The sequence below is a fragment of the Microtus pennsylvanicus genome, chromosome 3, assembly GCF_037038515.1.
Source record: "Microtus pennsylvanicus isolate mMicPen1 chromosome 3, mMicPen1.hap1, whole genome shotgun sequence".
NCBI classification, from domain to species: Eukaryota; Metazoa; Chordata; class Mammalia; order Rodentia; family Cricetidae; genus Microtus; species Microtus pennsylvanicus.
The window spans coordinates 25,131,144-25,149,965 of NC_134581.1; the positions used below are offsets into that span (position 1 = coordinate 25,131,144).

At 47.6% G+C, this 18,822-nt stretch overlaps 1 protein-coding gene across 1 annotated transcript; it reads right to left on the reverse strand.

The window, feature by feature from the left end:
- Positions 1 to 608: 608 nt before the first annotated feature.
- Positions 609 to 18,822, reverse strand: Rbp2 (retinol binding protein 2). The gene is made up of 4 exons (XM_075967727.1): positions 18,718 to 18,822; positions 11,762 to 11,940; positions 2,277 to 2,378; positions 609 to 822 (listed from the first exon to the last, which is right to left on the reverse strand). Exons 1-4 carry the CDS (start codon positions 18,788 to 18,790, stop codon positions 772 to 774), a joined length of 405 nt encoding a protein of 134 aa, XP_075823842.1. The 5' UTR covers positions 18,791 to 18,822; the 3' UTR covers positions 609 to 771.

Consider the following 18,822-nt stretch of genomic DNA (forward strand, 5'->3'; position numbering starts at 1 on the left):
GAGTCCTCACCAGGGCCAGGCCCCATGCCAAGCACCAGGGTGCATTGACTTGCTTATTTGCCCCAGTGACCTAACATCTTCCCTTACAGAAGAGCGAAAGCAAGGGCAGAAAGAAAAAGGGATGCGCCCCTGGTCATTTAGCCAAGTGGTGGAGTGGGAACTTGCAGTGGAATTTTCTAGTGTCTAAACCTGAGCATGCTGCGTGGGTGGAGGGGGAGAAGGTGTGGATGGGCGGGCGCTTCACAGCCCACCTCTCCGTGCAGGGCTGAAGCGCTGAGGGCTGAGAGCAGCTGACACTGCAGACCTGCGGAGGCTCTGGGGCAACTCTATATGGTTGACTCATCGGAAGGCGGAGTCTTTGTATAGACTGTTAAGAGAAGGGGTGTACACCTCAACAAAGGAGTGTCTCCCAGAGGAGACGTTCATGACTCAGCATTGTTGCTTGAGATGTTGCTAACTCATCCAGCAAACCAAACAGAGAAAAGGAATCAAACAATGAAGCCAAGAGCATCACAAGCCTGGCAGGCAGTGCCCCCTCTGCCCGTGGGTAAAATGGACAACTAGGAATAAAGGATGCAAAAGGTTTCCAAGGCTGAGAGACTTTTTTTTTTTAATAACAGGTTCCAAGGTGGGGGGCGGGGGTGGGGTTCCTTCACACACTCGAGTTTAAAGCCAGGCCGGTGACTGAAGTGGGTTCTGTCAGGAGCAGGGGGTTCCCCAGGCTGGTTTCCAAAACTGGCAGAGAACTCCGCATGCGTGCCCAGCTTCCCCTCACTTCTTTTTGAACACTTGTTTGCACACCTGGTCACCACAGGTCAGCTCCTGCAAGTCAGAAAGTGGGTGAGTGACCAACAAGCCCAGATTTGCCCCCTGCCCACTTGGCCCTCCTAGGGTCTGGGGCAGGTGAGCGAGGCTGGGATAAAGAGGGCATTTAGCTGTTCTGGGCAAAGTGTCCCTCCCAGATCCAGTAGGCTGCCATGCCCTTCAGGTAGCAGTAATTTGATTTTGACACTCAAATTGAGCTTGAACAACTATAAAAATGAAAAATACAAAGAAATGACCCTCTTGGGCAGGATTTCTCCTGCTCCCATGATTAAAGCAACATTGCCTAATTTATTAAAAGATGGCGAAGCCGAGAGGAAGGGAAGGGTAGCATGGAGAAGCACTAGGTAGGTGGTTAGCGATGGCCCCAAAATAGGGGAAGAGCTTCAGAAGGGCTCCCCCTGTTTTGCCTGCACAGTGGACAGGGTCCCACTTTTCATGGAGGTAGATAGAGCCTCGGGCCTTCTCTGCATCTCACTGAAGCCTGAGGGAGGAGGATGAGTGAGCATGAGGAAGGCCGCCATGCTCGCTGCCACTGACCACGGATTTGTTGTCTTAACCACAGGCACTGCTGGGGATGGCCATACAATTTTAAAAAATCTATCATCCAAGCCATAGGAAATAGGGAGAGCTGCCCGTGGGAAGCGCTGAGACCACCTCCCATATATCACTAGTTGACATGTCCCTGAAATAAAGATCTCGGGTGAAGCTTGCTCAGATCCGAAGAGCATCTTGGTGACATCATATTGAAGAGCTGGGTACCTGCTTGACTCCATAGGTGAATGAATGAATGAATGAATGAATGAATGAATCATTGAGGATGTGTTTGCTGAAGGAGCCACTCATTGAGCAGATGAGTAGCTGAGTGTTTGAAAGGATGAAACTTTTCTCACTCTTCTGATGTGGGGCCCATAAATTGTGAAGATTGCAGAGTGAAAAATAAAGCTGTCTGGACAGTGACCGTTTATTGAAGGATGTCAGCCATTGCCCCTACTGTTCTGTTCTAGTAACAAATCAACCTCATAGGAGCTGGGATCAGGTCCACCATGCCTTAGGCTCCAAGGCTTAGGGTGAGAGTCCAGTGTTCCCACCACGCCCTCCACACCCCTCAAGCTCTCAGTCCCCCTCCCCCACCCAGGTACTGACAGGACGCCTGGTCTTGTCCAGGCGACTTATGGCTCACCTTTCTCCCTAGCTTCCTTAGCAGGCTGTCTGCATTTCTCCTTGGATCTTGGTTTCCTAGCTCAGCATTTTAAACTTTCTTTTTAATTGCAGCCGTTCACAGAAACAGCCATATAGATTTCTTCCTGGAGTCCCCTGAGCCAGATGGGAAGGGCTTTCTGACTATATGACCAAACACATTTGGCCGGGGCTCAGGGCCATTTTTCTTGTCAAAGCTCCTGGCCAGGTGAGTGCCGCGGGAGGAAGGTGCTGTCCAGACCCCAGGGGCTTACCAGGTACAGCTTGTCCCCCTCCACCCACTGCTTCCAGCCGCGATTCTCCTTCTCCCCTTTCTGCACACACACCAGAGTGTCGCCTTCCCAGGTGATCAGCGTCTGCAACGACAAATTGTCAGGCAAATCACACGGATGGCCTTGGGAGACTGAGCAAGTTTCCATCCGCAGCTGCAATTCCTGCAAGCTCCGCCAGCCTCCTGCAAGCCCATGGGACAGAGTCCTGCCTCAGTGACCCCAGGGACCTTCCGGTCTCCACTCCATTCTAGCCAAGCTGGTCTCTCCGGGCTGCCTGCATTCTCTTCTAAGGGATTCTGCTCAACCCATTTTAATATCTGGCAAAAATAGCATTTTGAGCTAGTGAAGGAAAGATGATAAATTCAACTATCAACAATGTGGAATTTCTGGAAGGGGAAATACCTCAAAGTCAACAGACAAATAACCAGCAGGGAAAAAGAGCTGTAGCGTATCAGTAAAGACTTGATGTCCTTATACATAAAGGGCCACTGTAAATCAATAAAAAGATCATTAACCTAACAGTCCACGCCAAGCAAACATATGAACCAAGGGCTTACAGAGGAAACTCTTGAAGTAGATGGCTTTTAACCCTAAGGAGAGATAGCCTCCTTCGCAAATAGCAGGAGAAATGCTGATAAGACTGCTTCTCAGATCTAATTAATCACGTGGTCATAGTTCAAAGATTTAGTAGCACTGAAGGGAGGGCTGTCCACCCTCTCTCAGGACTCACCAGGTGGGATGAGAAGTGGTTTGCGAGGACTATCTCATATTCGCTTTCAAAATATGAAACTGCACATATTTTTGCATTTGGTTTGCTTTTATTTACTTGCTTACTTATTTTGAACAATATTTAACTTATTTAAAAATTTCATATGCTTTTAATTTTTTTTGGAAAAGGTTTCACATAGACGTGTTCTATGTTCTACATAGATCTCACTGTGTAGCTAAGAATGACCTTGAACTCTTGACCTTCCTGCTCCTACCTCCCAAGTTCTGGGATTATCATCTCTGACGAAACTGTATATATTCTTTGACCTAAAATGTCTACCCTGGGAATTTTCCTGCAGGAGTCACATTTTGAGCCTTGGCCGCTGCAGGTAGAAATAATCCCAGGGAGGTTCCCTAACTAGAGAGCTGCTGCTCACGTGGTTCCAGTTTCTGTCACCCAGAACCAGGAGGGTGCCCTGCTTTCCTTTGGGTTTTCTCTGGGTAGCGATGCTAATGGTATAGCAGTATAGATACAACAGCAGAACTCACGAAGGGCATCCTCCATGTCCAGCCAAGCCTTGCTGGCCTGCCTGCACCCTGGAAAGGTTGCAAGCCCCTGCACACACACTCACAAGGTATATGTTCCCTAGACACCCCTGTTTCCCTCTTAATGCCTGCCTCATGCCCAGTCAGGCTCACTGCACCTGCTGAGATGTTTATGTCACCCCACTGTGTCTGTGCCTTACTTCCTGGGGGGAGATGAGCCTGACAGAGCTGGGATTTTTTTCCCTGTATGCATAAACGACCTGGGGCCTCTCTGAACAAAATTAGGCTAAGGACCCGAGGCTTGCTTTCTTCTACATCTTGTAAACGCAACTGATGATAAATTGACTTGTAGGGTTTTTTTTTTCTCTTCTTGTGCATTATACAGGCCTGTTTGCTACACGTTGTTAAATCTACCTACTTCTAGAATAATTTTGACCTTGACCATAAGATATACTTTATGTACAGTGTTATTCCTCTCCATTCTACTCCTCCATGCATCACGGGATGGCGCGTTACCACAAAGGACTGGAAGCTTCATAAGTGCTGTCAGTGGGTGGCTGTTTAAATACGATGTGATTCCTCCCTGCTTCACAGTCATAGACAGAGTACAGCCAGAGCCGGTTGTTTAAATGTTTAACAATGCAAGATGATGAGCAGTGTGCCTACCACAAGGGAGCCGGCTGAGGAGTGTGCAGTATTCCCGTGTTTAGTCCCTGGGTGATGATTAGCCCTGTAAAGACACCGAGCTCGGGAGCCAAGATGGAACGGAAGTTCCACTGTTTACTGTTTTTAAAAAATTGTATCCATCCATATCGTCACAGACCCCAAATCTAATTTTAAAACAAAATATGCTGTGCTTTCTAAAAGAAAGATGCCTCCTCTTCCTTTAAGACCATCTGAAGCCCCACATCTCTGAAGGACTTATAGACGTTCAAGCCATAGGTCTCCTGGCTCCTCTGGGAGGAAGAAATGTCTGGGAAATGCATCTACCGTTTCTCCTCACTGCCTTGGACTCCATTGCTTCCCTAGTGGATAGGGAAGGACTCTTGTCTTCTCCTTAGGTAAGGAAAGTATCTTCTCTTCTCTTTCCTCCCATAGTGCCTTGCACCGGAAGCCCCTGTGCTGCTGACTGCACTGATGTCTGTCTCCCTTCACAGGCAAGGAAGCTCAGGGAAGGAGAGGCTATGTGGCCGCTGGTGGCTGCAAGGACACTCAGCACAGTGACTGGCCTTGTGTGGTGGACAGTTTCCCTGAAGCACAGTCCCAAGGGAAGCCCACTCGCCTCCTGCCTTAGAGGTGGTCCCAGCGGAAAGCACACATGCCCCGCCAGGGGGTCATGCAGTGGACACTGTCCATTTAATTGTCCGTCTTCAGCATAAGGCCTGAGATCCCCGAGGGCAGGAAATGGGGGGGGGGGTCTAATTTATCTTGTCACCTACCTCTCTGACACAGACTTGGCAGGCAGTAGGAGCTCATCAAAATTTGCAGAATGAAGAAAGGAGAAAAATGTGAGTGCAAAGAGGCCTGTCCTAATATTTCATTTTAATAACTCACACTGGGCAGCAAGATTCAAAGTTATTCTGACCCAAAAGTAAATTGGCTACCAATGAATCATGGTAATGCTTCCAAGATTGTGGGCTGGCTCCTCCACAAGACAGCGAGAAGCAGAAAGAAGAGAACAGTTAGATGAACCAACTCCAAGTTTAAATTTCTTATTAATTAAATTATCCTCCTCCTCCCCCTTTTAAGTCCTACTACATAGGCCAGGCTGACCTCGAACTTGTCACTTCCTTGTCTCAGCTTTTCAGAGTGCTGGGGTTACAGCTTTTACTATCACACCCAGCTTTAGTTTCAGTCCTCATCCCTGTGTCTGAAGAGTTTTTAAAAACAGGCTCAGTTATTTTGAAAGATCCTGCAGCTGAGGAAGCCCTAACTTCTGAGTGGGAAGATGGACAAGGAAAGCTCTTGGAAAAGGGCGGGTTTGCACAGAACAGAGGCAGGGGTAGAGTCCCAATGTGACTCTTCTTACACTTCCAAAGTCAGTATCGCTCAAAAAGGCTCTTTATGTCAAATTAGACACAGGTGCCCGCCCACTGTTTAATCTGGGTGAGTCAATAGCTGAATCATGGACCTATAAAAGACAATCCTATTTCTTTAAAAATATTGTTTTAAGATTATGACTATATCATTTCCCTTTTTCTTCCTTCTTCCAAACCTTCCCCTGTAACCCCAGCCCCACCTCACTTAGAACTCATGCTCTCTTTTTCTTTAATTGTTGTTACGTATATGTGTGTATATGTTCTTGAATACACAAATACAGCTCAGTCCATATAATGTTACTTGTATGTTTTCAGGGCTGAGCATTGAATAACCAGTTAGAGTGCCCTTCCTTGGGGTAGACTATTTCTCTTGTTTTGAGCATTCCTTAGCTACCTGGACTAACCTCCATGGTAGCAGAAGGTACAATGCAGGCTTTCAAAGGAGAGAAGCAAACAGTAGTCTTACCCAGTTATGACATCTTGCCATCGATAAACTACAACAACAACCATCATGGGATGATAGCCCTCAGAGTACAGTAGTGACACACACCTTATATGGCCCACTCAACAAGAGGAAAATCACGCGTGGTCCTGAAAAACAAGCCAACTACACAAGGCTAGTGAAGTCATGGATTTTGGAAGCAAAGCAACATCTTCATTCTTCAGAAGTACAATCATTTGGAGGTTGTGTCAGATTGTTCAATATAAATGTATGTATGAGAGAGAGGGGAGAGATCTCGATTAAAAACACAAGGGGGCAAACAATAACATGCAACTCTTTTTTAAAAAGTTATTATCATGTGTATGTGCCTACATGAATTTATGTGTGCTAAATACATGCAGGTACCTGTGGAAGCCGAGGGTATCAGATTCCATGGAAGTGGAGCTACAGATGGTTGTAACTTACCTGATATAGGTTCTGGGAACTGAACCTGAGTCTTCTGTAAGAGGAGTTAAGGCTATTAACTGCTGAGCCAGCTCTCTTGAACCAATGAGATAACTCTTTGTGGAGAGGGAAAAGTTGTTCTTTGTTCTTGAATCTGAAAGTAACAGCTATAAACTCCAGGTGTAGGTGGGATCTACTGACCCATGGAGATGTCCCTCCTTGAAATTTTCCTTAGAGTCTTTGTCTCCAACCACCTGCAGTGCCTCAGGAAGTCCCATTGGGATGCCCTTCAGACAAGGAGCCCCCAAATCACACGGTGCTATTTGCCGTGTCCCTTCCTGCTTTCCCCAATCCTCACGGACCACTCCAATTCCAAACTTTTTCAAAAATGGATTTATAATTTGCAAACCATAAAATTCATTCTGTTAAAATCTACAATTTTAATAGAGCTTTGAGTGGTGGCAACTTTTTTCCTCGTCTATTCACAAGGTTGTGTGGCCATCTTCACCAATGCATCCAGAACATTTTCATTTTATCACCTTGCTTCTGCTAGCACTCAACCCTGCTTCTTCTGCCCTCTAGCCTTATCTCTGTGCATTCCCCTGTCATGGGTCTTCCTTCATACATGATCTTTTATGTGGCGCTTCTGTTGATTAGCATGTTTTCCAGGTTCATTGACACTATGCCAGGTTCTTTCACACTATACTTCATTTTTTCTCATGACTGGATAATACCTTAAATTCCATTATATGGATATCAATTACTTCTTGCTTATTGGTGTGTGTACATGCAAAATTAGTTTGTCTGTATGTGTATGCCAGTGCATGTGCCTGTGTGTATGTGTGTGTTTGTGTAGACTAGAGATAAATGTTGTTGTCTTTCATAATTGCTCCTCACCTTAATTTTTGAGACAGGGTCCCATACTAAATATGGGGCCCACTGATTTGGCTGGACTGTCTGGCTGACAGCCTCAGAGATCTTTTGGTCTCCACCTGCCCAGCACTGGGGGTTACAGATGTTTGCTGCTGTGCCTGGGTTTTTTAACATGGGTTCTGGGGTTGCAAAATCAACCCCAGAACTTATGCTTGTGCAGCAAGGACTTCGCTGGCTGGGTATCTCCCAAGCCCTTCAATTTTCTCTATATTTTGCATGCAAATATATGTGTATCATTTAAGCTTTGAAGATTTAACTTAGGACATTGTGTATGCTAAGCAAGTGCTATTATCAGCTAGCCACACCTCCATCCGTGCTTTTGTTTATTTGAGAAGGGGCTTTTAACCTTCTTAGAAACAAGTCAGGGTAAGAAGTAGAGAACAGATATGGTGCTCAGAAGAGAAGGGGGGTCTCCGAGGCCCTCGGAATCAGCTTTATCTTTGATGTATTTTTACGCTTCTGCTCTGGGATGACACAGAACTGGGTCCTTCAGGGCTCCTGCTATAACCACACCTTTCTCTAATGAACGTCGAGTTTTCTTGAGGGTTCTGAGTATGATCAAAGAGTTGAGAAGTGGAGCTCTAGGGAATGAGAGTGTGCCAAATGAGGCTTACTGCACACAAAACACATGCATATGCAAAACTGTGCAACACATGTGTGCACACAGCTCGTGAGTGTACTCAGAGATGGAGGAGAGGGAGAAGGAAAGGGGGAGGAGGGAGGGAGAGAGAGAGAGAGAAGGAGAAATGGAGGAAGGGAAAGGGGGGGGAGACTCATGCACTGCCTGCCTGGCATCCTCTTGGACCTATTCCTGTTATAGACAGTAGATGGTCCTGAGGGCACCTGTTCTGAATTGTAATTCTCATGTGAATAGACTTTTGTCCAGTCTCTAGCTGAATTTATCTCATCCCACCAGCCTTGTGTGTGTGTGTGTGTGTGTGTGTGTGTGTGTGTGTGTGTGTGAGAGAGAGAGAGAGAGAGAGAGAGAGAGAGAGAGAGAGAGAGAGAGAGAGAGCGCACTATCCCTGGCTTTCTGCTACAGACAAAGCAGAGAGAAGCCATGGAGAAGCTGCTAGTTGAGTTAGCGACTACTTTCCCTTCAGGGCTAAGTGATGATCTTGATGAGAACAAGGAGAATGGGAAGTGGGGAGACCAGAGGCTGGGCAAGCTGGTGCTGACAAGTGGAACTCTTTCCGAATCAGGGAAGGCAGGAAGAATGTGACTTATTTCAGAAAGAGGGAATTCTCTGTCATCTCGGGTGATGAAGAACAAGTTAAAGAGGAGCAGCTTGCCTCTCAAGAGCGCACGCTCACTCTCAAGGAGCTGGGGAGTGAATCATGGGGAACGGATTACGCTGGAACAATGGAGAGATGCAAAACTCCAGGGACAAATTTCCCCCTTAGTTCTGGTGTCTGATGAACTGGCTTTTTGGTCACAGTTCAGAAAAGCCTTGTGGATCTACCATCCCAGAGACCCACACGAAAGGGGCCTAACTTGGACCTTCTGGGGCTTTCCTTTGTCAGATCAGCTCTGAGGGAAGAGCTCCAAAATACTTTTTTACCACTGTCATTTTTCAGCAAGAATCACTGCATCCAATTTTCCTTGATAGATGAGATTATGAACGCAAGGTCACCTTGGCTGGGGGATGTGCCCTGCTTTCTGTGAGCCACCACACAGAATGACAGCTATTCCTCCTGGGGCAGGAAAAGGGACCCATGACGCCTTGGGATGCTGGGAAGGTTTAAGCACTGTTAAAGTAGATTTAAATCGCTGCTATTTAGTGATAGGTTCTTATGGTAAGCGTCCCTTCTGGTATTTTCTCGTGACTAAGATGTTGGGGCACAGGCTAATTTGATTCCCTAATTGGCAGTTGTTGGGCTCTTCCCTCATTGCTGTCCTCACTCTTTTGGAAAAAAGCTCTGTCTGCCCATCAGCCAGCTGGGCTGCCCTTACGATGTTGGCATCAGCCATCTTGAACCCTCCATGAATGCCTTGAAAAGGCTCCTTGATGGTCACAGCTAATTGCTCTGGCTTCTGCAGGCTTGGCCTCAGCCAAGGTTGTTGGAAACAGCTTGTAACAGACTTTGTACTACCCCAGGCCTTGGAGGACTCTGACTCTGCAATGTCTTCCACCTTCCCTGGTGGCCTTGCTGAGGAACGGCTGTGACCGGGCTAAAGAGGCAAGACTGCGGTTGGTCCTGGCACTCCTTTCTCTGGCTCTCAAAGTGGGCTCCTCAGATAGCTGACATTGAAGAAAGATAAAAGGCTGGACAGAGTCACAGATGAGAAACTGCCACCCTGGTCACCAGCTTTCCAGGGAGCTGTCAAGTATTTAGAGCCAAGAATCTCGGACTCTTGGGCTAAGGGCACGAACAGTGTTCAGTGGTAAGGGCTAAGGGATCTGGACATCTAACCTACAGAAGAGCTCTGACACCTGTTGGCTAAAGGTTCCCATTTCTGAGACGGGCATTGGGTCAGTGATGTCAGAGGGTACCACCTACTGCTACTCCTGCCTGCTCATTGCTGCCACTTGCTATAGCCAAACACTAAGGGAAATAAAAGTGCTGGAGAACAGCATTTGAAGAGCTTTTCTCCTTTGCTCTTTGGTCTCTCCTTAGTAAAGCTAAAGGACTCAGCTAGCCAATGACTAATACTCTCAGGCCAGGAGAGGAACCAGAACTTTTCCCCTGAGACTTTAGAAGAGCTCCTGGAAGAACAAGACAGGGTCTTGCCTAGGAAGAGGGGGCTGCGGTGAGTGGGCAGAGAAAGGTGGAGGATCCCACATCTGTGTCATCCCAACAGGCTGGGGATGAGGGCTCATTTACTCGAGACAGTGTATCCCTTCTCTGGTTAGGAGCCTGGCAAAGGCAAGTTGGCACAGAGAGTGCTGTGACTATCCAAACATCCAAACTGGCAGCCTTGTATAAACTACATAAGCATAGGTGGTCTAGCCAATGGTCACTGGGACATGTGACAAACCAGTAGCCCTTCTAGGTCTTCTGTACGATCTTCAGGGCTGTGATGCTAAGGTTCGGGGAGGAGAGCCTTTAAGTGGGACTGAGATAGAATCTCTCTTCTTCCTGTTCGGAGGGTACAGGCCAGGTGCAATGGCCAAAATCTGGAACATAGTGTGAGGAGCAGGCCACTGGGCTGGGGCATCACACAGCAATGTAGGGGAGCTACTGTTGCCCCTACTTCTCTCACCCCACATTTTCTTGCCACTTAGCAGCCTCTGCTTTCTTCATGAACAGCTGCTTTGGATAAAGGCATGCTCTTTCTTAGAGTTGAGGTCTCAGACTTGGAGATGACATGTCACCTTCTGTTGAGAGTGGTTTTCTATGTGCTTTCGGGGTTGACCAGTTCAAGTAGAGTAGCCCCCTCTCATCAATGAGGTATATGCTCCAAGAACCTCACTGTGACCTCGGGTAGAATTGAACCCTATATGTTCTGTGGAACTAACATGGCTACCGAGTGACAGGTGGGTGGGTGATGCATAGGTAATGTATAGGGTAGATAGGCTGGACAAAGAAATGGCTAACATCCTGGGCAGTGTGGAGCAGGCAAGGGAGACTGTGTCATGCTGCTCATGGGGTGTAGTTTAAAACTTGGGGGTTGGTTTCTGGGATCTCCCATTCACTATTTTTGCACTGCAGTTGACCGTGGGAAACTGTGGGACCTAGTGAGACCTTGGCTAACGGAGGACGACCGCAGTTCAAATACTGGAAGTATGGCCTTTGACTCCACAGGGTTCCATAGATTATATCCCAGGAGTTAAGTCTCGCTGGGCAGAAGCCACACAAGTCACCAGTACTGGGTTACTAACTTTACTGAGTCCACTGAGTTTGTCGTATTTCATTTGCATCATGATTTTCTAAAAAGGAAGTTGGGTCATGTTAAAGTGAGAGGCTACATGTAAAAACACCTGCATTCTTAGGAACCCTAACAAAAACAAACAACAGAAAGGCAGGTACCATGAAACCTCATCCTTTCTTGGGCCAGGCTGGCTGGAGCTGAGTATGGATGCCTCTCTAGGCCTAGGTAAATTGCTTGGCTGAGCTCCATGGTTATCTGTTCTTAGGACATTCCATCTTACCCTCTTTCTGCTGCTTCCCCAGCCTTGCAGTTGAGAGGATGGGACCCTGTCTTAATTTCTCACATGATCTAAGGCCTTTCCGCTTCCTTCTCCTGCCTCTCTTTACTCAGCCTTCACCAATTACTCATCGCCAATGTCAGTTCATTCTCCATCTGCTTACTGGAACCTTCCTGGGGTTGGTTCTATCATCTAGTCAGTGTGAAACCAGAAAGTCATGCCTTGCATGAACAGCCCCAGTGAAACCCCTCCCACCCAGGAGTACCTTGACATGCCGGCCATCCAGGCCCTTTGTGTGTTCGTCAAACTCCACCCCGACGGTAAAGTCCAAGTCATAGTTTCTGAACGTGCTGTTGGTTTTTGTCTTGAAGTTATCACCGTCTTGAGTGATGATCTTCGTCTGACTCAGACGTACTGCGATCTTGCGGGTGGCAAAATCAATATCTGTTGGCAGAGGGAGTAGCGGAGGTTATGCTGTGTGCAGTGAGGCTCATTCATTTCTTTAACAAGGCAAAGTGCTCAGGCCCAGAAACTCAGGCTGGGGACACACCACATTTTTTTACTTAAGTGAGAAGCAAGAGTTGTCTTACACACGACTTGATCATGGGTTTGCTGACTCTGTCCTCCCCTGTATCCCCTACCAGAACCAGCCCTAGGGTGATGCTCACAGTAGATGCTCAGATAATAAGAACTGGTTAATGGAGGAGCGTGGTCCAGGGCAGTGATATTAAAGACAGGAGCCTGGACCACCATTAGCAGCAGCAGCAGAACCTAAAAACCCATGGAAATCTGTTTCTACTCATTTTGTGCACACCAAAGTTTAAAACCACAAGCACCCAAGAGTGAGGGCGAGGGGCAGGTGGGCCCCGATTTCCCAGTTATGTGACCTTACAGAAGCCACTCTCTCTTCCAGAGCTTCAGTTTCTCCTGGCAAATGAGGAAAGAATGCTCATTTCCTTTGGTTGTGGTGGTGAGGATTTAGTCAGCTCTATGGAGAAAGTCTGTACATGGCTCCCAAGAGCTGCGTGTATTCATTCACTACACACAGGCTTCCATTATGGTCCTTGTCTGTTTGGGTCACATGGGGACCAGATCACTTTAGCCCAGAGCAAAAGTTCCAGATCACATTTATGTATCCCTATAGCTACTGAATACACACCTCACTACAGAGCAATATAACTGTAGCTATCATGGTGCCCTTTGTCCAGCCTAGCGGGATACCTTCCAGGCTGGACCAGCTTCTTCCCTCTGCTTTGCTCGGTCAGTGGCTTTTACTCAAATCCTGCATGTTGAAGTTGTGCTAACCAGAGCTCCTGCAGCCATCACTAGGGGTAGGAAGAAGATGCTGCTAACCAAAGGGGAACACTCCAGGTAAACGACTATGGAAGGATGGGAAATTGTGGGGAAATTTAGGACAGATTGTTCTTTAGCCAGCAAATCCATATCCTTTCTGTGGAAGTGAACATCGTGGCCCAGAGAATTGAATCGGTGGGCTCAGCACCATCCGGCTTCACAGTGTCCCTACAAATGCAGCTCGCTTGTCATTTATAGCTAAGGCTTTCTAACAAAAATTATGACTTGTCCTGGGCTGCCTAGAATAGCGGATCGCAGTGAAATGTCTGGTTGTTGTTGAGAGAACCAGTGTGTCCTGGAAATAGCATCCTTGTCAATCTTCCTGACTAGGGCCAAGAGAATGTTATTAGGGGCTCTATGCAAATGGAAGCAAACACTGCTTCGCCTCCAGATTGAAAAATGGCTTGGCCTCTTGGCCACCCTTTAGCGTTCACACAAGCCAGTTAATCATGTCACCTCTGCTCCACCCCGGGGAAGGGAGCCAAAAACTCTGCTGGTGGATTTCTTGTTAGATATTTCTAGTCAGAAGGTTTAACTGAAGCTATAGAATACACATTTGTGTGCACGCACTAACACACACACACACACACACACACAGTACACAAGCACTTCCTCTTTGAACTTTGCAGAGGAAACTACTTTTCTGATATGATATTTTAACACTAGGGTTATCAAGTTTGTTTTATCTGCTTTTTGGTCTTACAGGTACCTCCGAGCCTGATTTACAGCCAGGTAAAGTGACATTCTATCTCAGAAGGAAAGGTCCAAAGACAAGCTATTTCTGAATAATATACATGGCTCGTGGCTGCCGCTGCGGAAAAACAAATCAACAACAGCCAAAGTGACTTTATTAAGCATACTTTTCATAACTGCATCTTGAACAATGCAAGCCATAAAGCTGAAATACGAGCGTGCTTCTCAACGTTAAAATGCTCTGTAATATGCTTGCAAAGAAAGCTAAAGTTGCAAGCGAAAAGGGCAGGTGCTCTTTGTAAATTAAAGAGCAGAGATGCGCAGGAATCCATCACAGAAAATCTGAGAACAGTTCAAAGTGCGGCCTCAATGGGCTTTGAACCTGGACTCCTTAACTCTCAAATCATCGACTCTTCCAGGCAATAGGGAGAAGCCAAGTGGAAGAACAATTTTCTCTTTCTTTCCATACCATTTCCTCCTCCAGAGGACACATTTAGAAGGGAATTAGACTCATCCCCCGCCTCTCTTCCTTCGCTCCCTCCTGGCTATTGCAGGCAGGCTGGTGACCCTGGGCTACTGGCTCGTACTCGGTACTCTGCACCCTTACTTTAACAATCTCCACGGGGGTGGGTTCACGGGAGAAGTGTTACCAGCACGTGAATGTGGGACCGGAGAAGGGGGAAGCAGTTATGGTTGTCTCTTGGATTTTTCTGCCTCTTGGTACTTTTTCCTTCCAAAGTCCAACTAGGTACCATGTGGCATAATTAAGACTCTGATGAACTGAATAACTTGGCTGGCTTGTCAATGCCAGCAGAAATCCAGAGTTTTGTACAGTAACTGCATTCTCAGACCATCAGCTGCCGGTTGGTTTTCAGTTAGGGACCCTGAGTAACCTTCTTAGTGTTTTTTGAAGGCGCTATCTCTCAGCTATGGATGTCTCCACCATTTAGCAATGTTCAGAGTGAAGTCCTTATCACCCCCTTGGCACCCTCCTGTCCAGAGCAGCCCTGTGGGAAGGGTTAGCAAGTTGTTAGAAGAGATAGATCGGGTTCCTGTCTGGGTCCTGCTATTTCCTAGTCACCTGTATCCCTAGGCATTTCTCCTTCTTCTCTGGGCTTCAGGTTCTTCATCTCATCAAATGGAAAATATCCCTTCTCTCCTCAGACCTGACTATACTTCAAGCTCTAGGTCTCATCTCAACATGTCCATATCCATGCTGTCCATGTCTTGGCTGTGTAGGGGCGTATGAAGTCAAACCAGGAGAAACAGAATTATTTTTTTTCTTTTTCTTTTTTTGGTTTTTCGAGACAGGGTTTCTCTGTGGTTTTGGAGCCTGTCCTGGAACTAGCTCTGTAGACCAGGCTGGCCTCGAACTCACAGAGATCCGCTTGCCTCTGCCTCCCAAGTGCTGGGATTAAAGGCGTGCGCCACCACCGCCCGGCGAGAAACAGAATTCTTGGTCTAACCTCTGGCAGTCTTTCCACCCTCAGCCTCCTCTCCTATCTTCCGTTTGTCTATATCTTCCATCTGTCTGTACACTCCCACGCCCCAGCCCTCCTGCGGTGTACCTTCCTGGACACACAAAAATCTTTTGCACTTACTGTCCCTTGCTTTGGGAACATAGTTTAGCTTCAGCTTCTGGCTTTAAGAATTGCCAACTCTTTGGCTTGTCTTCCTTGACCTGGTGACCTTTTGTAACTCTTCAGACATTGTTCTTCTTCTTTGTCTATTTTTTTTCCTCTGATGTTTGTTGAGACAGGGTTTCTCTGTGTAGCCCTAGCTGTCCTGGAACTAGCTCTGTAGACCAGACTGGCCTCGAACTCACAGAGATCTGCGTGCCTCTGCCTCCCGGAGTGCTGGGATTAAAAGCATGCACCACCATTGCCCCGCTTCTTTTTGGTCTTTAAAATGCTTTCATTACCTAGAATCACCTAGCACAGTGTTCTGGTGTTCTCTCTCGGCACCCTTCCGCTCCTCCCACCAGGGAGGAGATCAACTCTGCGTGGGTGGGGGACAGTCTTCTCATTTACCATTCCATGACCAGTGACCACAATAGCTCCCTCCAGAGCAGAGCTGCTTGGATTCTGCGCAGATGACACAGCCCCTGCTTCCATAAGCAACCACTGATGCTCCATGTGGCAGCTGGGTGAGTCTCTACCCTGGGCAGAGCTAATGGACTCTGCTCTCATCTCCTTCACATGATCAGAAGCTTCTTTCTACAGCTTTGCCCGCCCCTCCTTTAGAAATGAAGACCTTTCCCCCACTCCTCTTTTTCTGGTCCAAAGGCGGATGATAGACACGACAGAGTCGATGGGTGATGGGGCTTTCAAGCTGCTTTCTTCAGGGTCAGAAAGGGTCTAGGAAAGCCTGGCAGTGCCCAGGAGGCACCACTCAGTCATCCTGGACACTTGTGCTCTTAATGACTTTGATAATTTGAGGCAAACCCAAAGCCGTGCCGCTTCATTGTGCTGAGGTCGGTACCTGAGTCACATGTGGAGGCGAGGGTATCAAGTGAGCCACTGGGCTATTGACAAAGCCAGCATGCTGCTCCCTCCCTACCGCAGGGAGAACCAGGTCCCCCAGAGAAAGCCAGTTCCCTCGTTGATGGACCAAGTTAAAGTCCAAAAAAGTGACGGCTCTTAGCCAAAGAACAGTGTCATACCTGATGGCATTTACACACCTGGGGATTTGCAAAGATCTCTGCCATGCTCATCCCAATGCCAACTGCACAAAAGGGCACAGAAGGCAAGCTTCATTGATTACCCAGCCTCGGGAAAACAACAGCGCCTTTTCAGCAGGGTGAGGCAGACATCAAACTAATCTATGGAGCAACATTTGACAAGGTAGAGTGACGGGGCAGCCACTCCTCATCTGCTTTCGGCTGATTCCCTTGGCATTAATCACTGCCAGCCCCGTCCTGCCCATGGGCAGGTGAAAGAAATCAGGTGTCTTGGCTCAGCAGTGTGAGCATAACTCTGACTGAGGTGGGTTTTTTTTTTTTTTTTTTTTTTTGTACAGGGCATTGTGGTGTTGAGGTGGGGCCAGTCTGTAGGATCCTCAGACAGAATGCTATCAGCAGCTGGGCGCCAGTACAAGGTCACCCACACTCTGTGTCTAGCTAAAGCCATCACCTGCAGTAGGCATTTCAATCCCCAAAGTGCCAGCTGCCCTTCTACAGAGCGGGGAGCAGCTCCAAAGAGTTGAATCAGTCTGCTCTGTCTAACATGATGTTAGAGTGTACATTTTTACTGAAGCCCAAATTGATGAGAAGCAACTGATGCTAAGGATTCAAAAAGTCAGTCCTGAAGTATCTAAGCAGCACACTCAAACTGAAAGTCCCTCGCGCCCATTGTGGTGTAAGCTTGTATCGGAGTCCAAAGGAAGCCAGATGTAGATAGCAGATTCCTTTCAAAGAACTAAGGGTATTCCCCCAGCATCTATCTCGAGGGAAAAGGGAAGGGGGTGGTCATGTTTGCCTTCTATTTTCAAACTGAGGAGCTGGACTCCAGGAGTCTACCCATGGGACCATACACTGAACAGGTACTGGATTTTATCACTAATATCATTATCATGTGTATGTGCATATGTAGTGTGGGTGTGGGTGGGGGACATGCGTGTACCACAGCCTGTGTGCGGAGGTCAGAAGACAACTTTTGAGAGTTGTTTTTTTCCTTCTACTGTGGGCTCCAGGGATTAAACTCAGGTCTCAGGCTTGTGTACCAAGTGCTTGTACTCATTGCACCAGCTTGCTCTCCCTGGAATCCGTATCGTTTAAGCAAATGCAGCAAAATGCACACTGCTTTCTGATAATAATCTATGCGCCCAGCTTGTCTAGTATACTTATGAAACCAAGGTGCTTCCAAACAGCCCATGTGACAAGACTTTCAGTTGGCCAAAATGACAGCTGCACCTAACAGCATCTAGAGAATCTACAATATGAGCGTTTTTATCTCTATTTGGCAGATGGGGAAACTGAGGTCACAAAAGGTCAAAAACCTGATTCCACATCACAGAGTAAGTCCTGGGGGGAGCTTAGGCTGCACGCACTCTGGGCTCGCCTACCCCTCTAATCAGTTACGTATGTGGGCTCAGAACCCCATTTCTGTTGGCCACCTGTGTCACCAAGCAGAAGTGTGACAGGAATATTCCCTTTCTGCCTGCACCATGCTACACTCCGTTCCAAACGAGCTAGGTGTCCTCACCCTAGTGAGTGGAGCCCCAATAAGAGGAGATTTTTGCCTGTCTTTCTTTAAATGCTGAGGTAAACCCCACAACCCCCATTCTCACATACTTCTCACCACCATACCCAAATTTCTGGGCCTCCGAGGCCACGTACAACCATTTCTCTCTCATCCTTGTGTGGCTTCCTCATGTGCAGGCATGTGTGTGAGGAAATTCAGGGTGGAGAAGGTGAGCAGGGTGGGGAAGAGGTCATCTGGGCAGCCGAGATCCTCGCCCGGTGCCTGGCTGCTGCCGCCCTTAGGAAGCCCCTGTGATGACTCACCCCATCTCCGTTCAAGTATAGCCCAGAGGTTTCCAGGACCACATGTTTCTGCCAACACTAAGAGAGACCTACAGACCTACCCTGTCACTAGCTTGGGACACAGACATTTGAGTAGCCCTTGGCCTGGAGCAGAACTCAGATAACAGTTAGTGGTTTGAGCCTTATGATAGCAGCTCCCTTCAGCCTTCTGTGAGCCTGAATGCCTCAGGGTAGAGAAATTGGTTAGCTGCTTCTTCAATTTTTTTTTTCTATGACAAGGCAGAGAAAAACTCCAACAGGAGTCATTGGTGATAATGGCTGATTCAAATGGTTATCTATGAGGTGGTGATGGTAAGGCCAGAGAGTGATCATGGTGTCCTTTAGGGCAGACAACACTGGTCGTGTGTGTGTGTGTGTGTGAACATGTGACACGTGTCTGTATCCTCCATCCAGTGTGTGTTTTCTGCCAGCCAGGCACTGTGCTCAGAACATTCTAACCCCATCCTATTTATTATTTCCAGGTAGGGAAAGAACCTCATAGAGTTCATGTGTCTCGGCTGACTTGGCACGGTTCTGACTGGGACAGAGGGGATTTGCCCAGAGCTCTGATGAGTCTCCCACTAGCACCTCCTAGAGGACCAGTCTATTATCCTCCAAATGTCCCCTTCCTCCCCATCCCCTTTACCTCTTACCTAGGGCCTTCATGTAGCCTTCAAAGTTCTCGTTACTCTCCATTTCCCAGGTTCCATTCTGGTCCCTCGTCATGATGGTGGCCTCTGGTCTGGTGTAGGCGTCTG

Excerpts from the sequence above, each read along its gene's own strand:
- Rbp2 (XM_075967727.1), bottom strand. The coding sequence starts at position 18,790 with ATGACGAGGGACCAGAATGGAACCTGGGAAATGGAGAGTAACGAGAAC. Across the intron at positions 11,941-18,717 it reads AGGCTACATGAAGGCCCTAG|ATATTGATTTTGCCACCCGC; the intron begins GTAAGAGGTAAA and ends CTCTGCCAACAG. Across the intron at positions 2,379-11,761 it reads TGGATGGCCGGCATGTCAAG|ACGCTGATCACCTGGGAAGG; the intron begins GTACTCCTGGGT and ends TTGTCGTTGCAG.